Source organism: Camelina sativa, chromosome 20 (genome assembly GCF_000633955.1).
Source record: "Camelina sativa cultivar DH55 chromosome 20, Cs, whole genome shotgun sequence".
Lineage (NCBI taxonomy): Eukaryota > Viridiplantae > Streptophyta > Magnoliopsida > Brassicales > Brassicaceae > Camelina > Camelina sativa.
This window is the reverse complement of record NC_025704.1, coordinates 27,034,015-27,042,610: the sequence shown is the minus strand read 5'-3', so window position 1 is coordinate 27,042,610 and position 8,596 is coordinate 27,034,015. Positions and strand designations below refer to the sequence as shown.

Below are 8,596 nucleotides of genomic sequence, written 5' to 3'. Positions count from 1 at the left end.
AAAAAAAAAAAAAAAAAAAAACATGTACAGTCTTAGTTATGCTTTGTCCGATTAACTTTTCACCATGTTCTTATGCTTGAATGAGATCTGAACTTTCATAATAGTTAGTATAAGGACAGTCTTCATTTTGGTTCGCTTCATCGGGTTAATTTGTCACTATATTTCCTGACATAATGCTTCAATTGAGACCTTTGGTTTACTTCTTCAAATAGTCACATGGCTGAGGCTGACACATTAACTGTTAGGTCTGCAGTTGTCAAGTAAAACCAACTCCATTGACTCTCTGTTTTTCTCGCTTTAGAAGAACAGGTATTGACTCTACACATCAAACGTAGTTAGCATTCTGATCATGACGCAGCAAGAATGTAACGTCGATAAGATTATCAAATTCCTATCTGAGTTACAGACTCAGCTAAGTGATATACCTCCTGCACCCAAGAAAGCTACTAGTAACAAAAATGAACAAGTAAGCGAAATAACTGAGGAGAAGAGACAATCTTGGTGGGTTCGGGTCAGAGAAAGAGTCAAAAAAATTGGTAAGATGAAGAAAGAGGCTTCAAACCATGCAAGCGACAGTGGAGGCAGTCAAGGTGGAAGCAGAAGAATGATGCGAAACATTGACGAAGATCAAGAAGATGCAGACCTCGCTATCCGGAAACTGCAGAGTGACATTCTTCAGATGATAACTGCATTTAGGAACTTGACTGAGTTTCAAACCAATATGAGCAAGTCGTTGGAGCTTGATCTTCGTTCAGCTAAGTTAAAAGCAATACTACAGAAGACGGATTCAATCAGGTCTCGCTCTCACGATCTCAAAGAAATCAGAAGAAAAGTCTTCACACTCAAGTGTCAGATCCCATCATTGCTCCACAAACAATCATCCAGAGGGACAAGCATCACAGATTCTCAAACCGCTGAGGAAAATGATGAGATCAATGAGACCGGGAATGACATATACTTGCCTGGCCTCCACTTTGCTGAAGAAGATTTCAAATATTCCTCAGCTTTTGAAGAAGTTGTGGAGAAATTTGAAGGACTTGACTTCCCTCAGAAGCTCTGCTTGTTGTCCTTCGCCGTGTTCCCGGAAAACAAAGAGGTTGAAAGGACAATGTTGATGTATTGGTGGATCGGAGAAGGTTTAATCAACTGTGATGATTCTGAAAACTCAGTAACAAGAGTTCTTGATGATTTCTCAAGAAAAAGATTAGTTGAACCGGTCCAAGACGAGAGGAAACTGATACCACGTAGTTATAGGATGGAGCCTCATGTGCACTCAGCAGTTATATACTTAGCCAAATCTGTACATCTATTTGAACTCTACAACCACAAAGGGAAGCTTGTCATGGAAAAATCATTAAAGGAAAAGGTCTGCCTAGTAAAAGGTTCCTCGTTGCTAAGAGAGGCAAAAGCATCTGCAATGAAACCACAAAACCTGAAGACAGTTTTCAATTCATCTGAACGGTACCCTGATTTCACATTCAAGTGGTTTCCGTTAATGAATTCACTTAGAGTGCTTTACTTGGGAAGATGGGAGAGGACCGCTACACGCCACATTGAAGTTGAGAGCACAGAGTTTCTTAAAAAGAACATGAAGTATCTCAAGAATCTGAGGCTTGCAAGTTTTCAAGGGATCTCGAGGATAGAAAAGCTAGAAAATTCGATTTGCGCACTCCCGGAGTTAGTGATATTGGATCTTAAAGCATGCTACAATCTTGAGGTTCTTCCTAGCGATATAGGCTTATTTGAGAAACTGATTTACTTGGATGTATCAGAGTGCTATATGTTAGACCGCATGCCTAAGGGGATTGCAAAACTCACAAGATTACAAGTTCTGAAAGGATTTGTGATTAGTGAATCGGATCATGAGAATGATTGTGCAGTTAAACACCTGCTGAATCTGAGGAAGCTAAGCATAACTGTAAACAAAAATTCTTTCACGGTGGGAAGTCTGACGGAGTCGTTGACAGGCCTCAAGCAACTTGAGAGTCTTAAAATTTCGTGGGGGTTTCGATTTCGTCAAGATGGCCAAGAAGGAGAAACTAATGAAGGAGATGAGAAGGAGAACCAAGGAGTACTTCCTGGAACAGAGATAGTAGAAACGGGTAAGCAAGAAGATGGAGTTATTAGTAAGAAAGGAAGTGAAATAAATGAAGAGGCTGATCTAGAAGAAGGGAAGAAGCATGATGAGGCAAAAAAAGCAGAGAGTTTAAAATCTGACAAGGTTGCCCAGGAAGAGAAGAAGACAAGTCCTTCCCAAGAGGCAACAGAGACTAACCAGAAGAAGCCAGATGATGAAAGCAAAGTGGACAAGGAAAAAGATGGAGACAAAGGGAAGGCTGATCTAGATGAAGGAAAGAAACGAGATGAGGTTGAAGCAACTAAATCTAAATCAGACGAAGTTGTTAAGGGAGATGAGAAGACAAGTCCACCACAAGAATCCAAAGATACGATCCAGAACAAGACAGATGATGAAACCAAAGTGGGAAAGGAAGGAGATGGAGACAAAGGGAAGGTTGATCCAAAAGAAGAAACAAAGCATGATGAGGTAGAAGCAGGGATCTCCAAATCAGACAATGGTGTTGAAGGTGTTAAGAAGCCCAGTCCTTCCCAGGATGATCACAAAGAAAACAGTAAAGTTCAGGAGAAAGGAGATGGAAACAAAGGGAACACTGATCTAGATGAAGGTAAGAAGACAAATGAGGTAAAAGCAGAGAACTCAAAACCAAATGAGAAGACAAATCCACCACAAAAATCGAAAGACACAATCCAGAGCAAGGCAGATGATCACAGAGAAATTAGCCAAGTGCAGGAAAAAAGAGAGGGAGTAAAGAACGAAGATGATTTAAAGAAGGTTGATGATGGACAAGCAAAGACTCAGAAGTCACAAAAAACCATTAGATTTGGTAAGAAGCCAGATGATCTGAGAAATGAAAACGGAACGGGGGAAGAGATTCATGAAACAGCATCACCATCTAGGAAATCAACATCAAGTACAGCAAAACTGTTCAAGGCATTTGGAAACCAAACCAAGAAATGGGGAGGAGGATGGCAAGAGAATGAAGCAATAGATGATACCTCTAAACTTCCTTCTAGTTTGAAGAAGTTGGAGCTAGAATGTTTCCCTGAAAAAGACCCTCCAAGTTGGTTAAATCCCAAAAACCTTGACAAACTTGCAAAGCTCTCCATCAAAGGAGGAAAGCTTAGCCGAATCAGTGATGAACTTCTTCCAACTGCAGAAAACCAATGGCCCGTTCAGATCTTGCGTTTGAAGTACCTGCATGAATTTAAGGTTGAGTGGAAAGATCTGCAAGCACTGTTTCCAAAAATGACACTGCTGGAGAAATATAAATGCCCAAAAATCGCATTTTGTCCCACAGATGGTAATGGAGTCTGGAGGAAGCAACATACATCACCAAATATGTGAAGGGAAGCTGCATAATGGCAAGATTCTTTGTAACATCTTTAGAGATAATGTGTCTACACCCTGAATAAAATGCACATTCCTGCGTATTGTAATTAAACCTTTATCCTAAAGCCATAGAATCACAAGATCGTTCGAATAGAAATAAATATAATGTTTGAGAAAAGAATAAACAATCAAAACAAGGGTCTTATTCACCCCAGACAAGATCACAACACACTATGCCTGGGATTTTACTGCAGGAAATATCTTAAAACAGAAACAAAGAGTAAAAAAAAAACCGGTTAGATGATATTTCAAAGCCGGTTGTTATTCAACATACAAAGCTTCAGACACACGCAGAACAAGTACGAAAATGATTACAGGCGACGAACATGATGCTTCGTACTTTGTAAGTAGACCTTGCTCCAGCTCCTTTCATTCTTATGGTGGTGATGCATCACTGTGTTCAACCATAACGTAGTCCTGCAAATACACGCAGTGTAAAATGCTAAGATGAAGTTGAAAAGAGACAAGATTTGGTGCAAAGACGACTCAAGCAGATACGACCTGCAAAAGAAGAGAAAATATAATGCAACTAATTTATTGACAATTTGGACTTCTGATATATTTATAGTGTACATGCATTGATGGTCCTATATGTTCATTGGAGAGGTGATAAGAGTAGAAAAAATGTAACTTACTCCAAAGTTTGGGCAATTCTCGCGTTTCACTGTCAGATTATCGTGAGATGACACTTCGACTTTTTCAACAACTTTCTCCAGGTTCTCACAATGCTTTATATTCAGGACTTGTAGGCTGGTAGGCATCTCCGAGAAAATCGTTGTGATTTTCGGGCAGCAATCTAAGCTTAGGTTCTTCAGATTCTCTAAGCTACCAGCACAGCTTATTGTCTCCAACGATAGAAGATTTGTAATCGATAAAGTCTCCAATGATTTCAAATTTTCCTCATCCACACCAGAGAAAAGGTCGTTTATGTCAAAGCACATCTTTAGCCAGCAACCCTTCACCACTTTGGTCTTGTTAAAGATAGATGTGAACCTTGTAGGAGTACAGTCCACAAAAGACACAAACTCAGCCTTAGCTAGTGCGCCATCATCCAGCTTATTAGTTTCATTGATCTCCATGACTTCCTGTGGACTTTCGGAATCAACAAGTGATGTTAGTGTCTTCTTATATAGAGCCCTGTCTATGGGGACTTGGAGAAGACGTTCCTTGCGCGTGGCATCTCCAATCTCAGTACAATCACTGGCGCGTGGTTCAGCTGATTGAATCTCTCTTGTTTCTTCTGAGATTTCTTGGGGTGCAACAACTGCTGCATCAGAGGAGCTAGGATTCTCACTTGACATTTTGCTCCTTACTTCGTCCCAATCCTTACCTTCAAAAAGCCTTCCATCTGCCAGAATAATACTCTTTACACAATGGATTTTGGTGTCCTTTGGCAACTCTGGTGTCGTCTCCACTTTGGTTCCACGCAGGTTCACTTCACGTAGGTAAAACATGTCCTCAAATGATCCCTCAATCTTCTCCAGCTTGCTACTGCCGGAAACATCAATGACTTCGAGATTTTTGAGTTTCTGGATGTTTGGGATAGCATCTAGGTTGATGCAATTCCGTAGGAGAAGTTCATTGAGACTGGACAGCTCATCGATGGTGGTAGCCAACTCGCTAAGATTAGTTCCTGAGAGATTCAGAGTTTTGAGTTCAGGCTTATCCTCGAAGCACACTTCAAGCATTTCCACTAAGCTAGTAGTGCCGGAAAGATCAAGAATTTGGAGACCCGACAAGGGCTTCAAACTAGGCAATCTTCTCAGTTTGGTACAATTGCGCAACAAGAGCCGAGTCAATAATTTAAGCTTGTCCCCCACCGCAGAGTCCTGGAATATTGGCAGACGCTCTATTTGGCTCTCCGAGAAGTCAAGGAGCTGAAGTTTTTTAAGAAGGTAAAAGTTTTTGTTTTTGCTTTTGTTTTTCTTGTCACCTTTTTGGTTGTCGAAACAAGTCTGAAGTCCACGAGCACCAGAGACATCAACAACCTCAAGATTCACTAGCTCCTGTATGTTTGGCAGATCTTCCAATAAATGGCAGTCCTTGATGATGAGACAATGAAGTTGGGTCAAATCAGAAATGCTGGGAGGGGAAGATGTGATCTTAAGCCCGGAGAGGTGAAGACTTTGAAGTTCAAGAAATGCCTTGAAGAAATCAGGACTGATTTCCTTCAGGGAGCTAGCACCAGAAACTTCGAGAGTATTCAGCTTTGTAAGAGTCTGAAGCTCTTCAATACTGTCCAGTAGATCACAGTCCCTGATTACAAGAACCCGGAGGAGTTTGAGATGATCCTTAAAAGACGGGATAAGAGGTTCTAGTGTGGGTTCAAAAAGACCAAGTACTTCAAGCTCTTTCAGATTTTCGAAGTACGTTTTAGGATTTTCACGACGCAGACGATCTCCACCAACCAGAATCGTGGTAACCTTGTCTACTTTCTTTGCTTGCACGGTTTTAATCATATCATCTATCTGCGTGATTTTCCCAATACCATTTTCCTTGTCACCGCAATAGACTCTAGAAAATCCAAGTCGAGATCTCCCGAAATGGCCTCCAAGTCGAGGATCAATTAAACTGATCATCGTCATCTCTGGTACCACCACATTGTTTTCTTGTATCTTCAGCATTCCGCGGTTTATAAGATCCATCAAGATAGAATGACCTTCCTGGTACGCCTTTTCGACAGACCTAACAGGATCAAAGTAGCCTTCAAGCATCCATTGTGTGATCAGGTCACGGTAGTAAACACAGCCACATTGCTTAAAGAAGTCCAAGCTATGCCAAAAACAATCCAAGATGGCACCCTTTGATGTATCATAGGTTTTCAACAGCACATATGCAAGATAGAAGATTGGATTGACAGCACTCTCAGAAGCAGAACATAAATCCGGTGAATCAGACCGATCAGCTGAGAGAACCTCGTCTATCTTTTCTTTTAGTTCCGTATAACCTTCTGTGCTCGGACATTTTTTGCTTAGCATAATCAACTTTAGGGACTTGGCTAGCACGACGATTGCAGCTGGCGAATTCTTGCTTTTGCTCACAATCTTATCTATGTAGTCTGCAAAAGTCTCCACGTAGTCTTTTGTGATAAGAACCATAAACAAATTCTGCAGGTTAGTCTCATGAATTGAGTTACGTAATTCCTCTGAGACATCCGTGGTATGGAAATTGATTAGATCGTCATAGGAATTTGTAGCTGCCACCGACACATCTTTAGTAGACTGGCCACTGTCCCCATCACGCTTTGTATCTTGTACGTTCTCCGCGGCTTGTGACCGAGTACCCTCATCTGGCACAATTTCGCTGTCTCTCTTTGCTCCCTCTAGCCCTTCAGTTGTTATATTCTCACTCTTTGCTCTCTCCAGCTCTCCAGTATTATTCTCGCTCTTTGCTCTCTCTAGCCCTTCAGTTATATTCTCACTCTTTGCTCCATCTTGCTCTTCACTTCCATTCACACTCTCTGCTTCATCTTGCTCTCCACTTCCATTCTCACTCTCTGGTTCCTCTTTCTCTTCACTTCCATTCTCACTCTTTGCTCCATCTTGCTCTTCACTTCCACTCTCACTCTTTACTCCATCTTGCTCTTCACTTTCACTCTCACTCTTTCCTCCCTCTTTCCCTTCACTTCCATTCTCACTCTTTACGTCAGCAACAACAGCCTTTGTAGGCTCCTCGCCTCCTTTCGTAACAAGAATCTTGAGACGGTTGACATCTTCAAGAATATCATCAACAAGAAACTTCCAAAGTCCCATTATATTCATCACCACCTCTTCACTGGTTTGGTTTCCTTCATCATCAAGAATCAATAGAATACATGGCTTTCCTGAAGACGGAGTATCTTTCTTCGCATCCTCAGCTGGCAGCGTCGTCTCTGCTTCAGTTGCCTTATCCTTTTTTTTACCCGCAGCCTTGTTTCCAGCATCCTTATTGGCCTTTGCAGCCTCCAATCTCTCATTCTCGATCTTTTGGTCGATGTCTTTTCTTTGCTTAACGATTTCGTCAAGTATCTTCTTCTTCAAATCAAAGTCGGTGAGTTCCTTCTCATCCTCCTCGTCCTCATCCCTATCATCCAATTCAGTCTCTTCAAAATCAGAGTAAACACATAGCTGAGAAGCTATGTTCTCGTAGAGCGACCATTGATCCTTAAACTTCCTGTTGAGATGCAAGAAGATGGTCAGAAAGCACAAGCCGGTCTTGATGACATGCTCTCCCACAATGTTTGCCAGCCTCGTCTTCCCGGTCCCAGCTTTACCAGACAGCAAAACTCTCTGAGGACCATTTCTTTTCAGAACATCCACTATGTTGTTACGCAGTTTCTCATCATTCACCTCATGTACAAATTCTGGATCTGATGAGAAAACCCAAACAAACTGCATTAGAGCTTCTTGAAAAAAAAAAAAAAACCCATCCCTCTTTTTTCTCAAATCCCAAATTTTAAAATTCTTTTCCAAACTCAAAATCAAACACTAATCCTAAATCTCAGTGTTCTTTCAGTATACATTAATTCGGATGCTAAGTTTAAACCATTAAGTAAAAGCCAGCAAAGAAGACAGATACTGCAAAATCAATTCGGATGCTAAGGTTTATTAAAATCATGGTGAGGCTTGGGAGAAGGAAAGAAACACTAACTAACCAGCAAACTTAACCGCCATGATGATCAGATTCTGTTGGCTGGAGAGTGTAGTTCCGGAGCGAGCCCTTTGCCTTCTCTACAAAGAGCGAAGTCAACCTCTCAATCTCTCCCTTTTCTTTTGCTCTTCATCTCTCTTTTTCTTCCTCTCTCTCTTTTACATCAGTTTCCAATAATTTCCTTTAGTTTAATAACTTTGAGATCGTTGAATAACAATAATCTTGTTAAGTTTCAGTTAGTTGATAATTTATATCATTGCAGGTTAAAAATTCGATTCAATTGTTTTCACTTATGCTTAATTTAATAACTAAGTAGAAAATATCTCGTGCTTAAATAACATGTCAACATGAGAATTTGTTAAAAATGCCCCTTTTGATATATCCCTTTTCAAAAATACCCTCTTTTCTAGCCATTTTTATTTTTGCCCTCTTTTAATTTTTAATGACCATTTTACCTTTAGATGAAAATTATTTTATTCAATAAAAAGAAAAACAAAA

General features: G+C 40.6%; 2 protein-coding genes across 7 annotated transcripts in view; one reads left to right on the top strand and one right to left on the bottom strand.

Moving 5' to 3' along the window:
* The window catches only part of LOC104771782, a 4,280-nt gene extending 705 nt beyond the window's left edge, over positions 1–3,575 (top strand). The window contains exon 2 of one of the 4 annotated variants that reach the window (XM_010496358.2): positions 305–3,575. In XM_010496358.2, coding sequence (XP_010494660.1) covers positions 350–3,424 — 3,075 coding nt within the window. In that variant the 5' untranslated portion in view covers positions 305–349 and the 3' untranslated portion in view covers positions 3,425–3,575. Of the gene's footprint in view, positions 1–245 lie in introns of all 4 variants that reach the window. The other 3 variants (XM_010496357.2, XM_010496359.2, XM_010496360.2) reach the window with 3 other exon arrangements.
* The window catches only part of LOC104771783 (probable disease resistance protein At5g45510), an 11,898-nt gene continuing 6,862 nt past the window's right edge, over positions 3,561–8,596 (bottom strand). The window contains exons 1-3 of one of the 3 annotated variants that reach the window (XM_010496362.2): positions 8,103–8,359; positions 4,105–7,817; positions 3,561–3,970 (exon numbers count right to left, since the gene is read on the bottom strand). In XM_010496362.2, the coding sequence (XP_010494664.1) occupies positions 3,956–3,970; positions 4,105–7,817; positions 8,103–8,121 (3,747 nt within the window). In that variant the 5' untranslated portion in view covers positions 8,122–8,359 and the 3' untranslated portion in view covers positions 3,561–3,955. Of the gene's footprint in view, positions 3,971–4,104; positions 7,818–8,102; positions 8,360–8,596 lie in introns of those variants that run through there. The other 2 variants (XM_010496361.2, XM_019242032.1) reach the window with 2 other exon arrangements.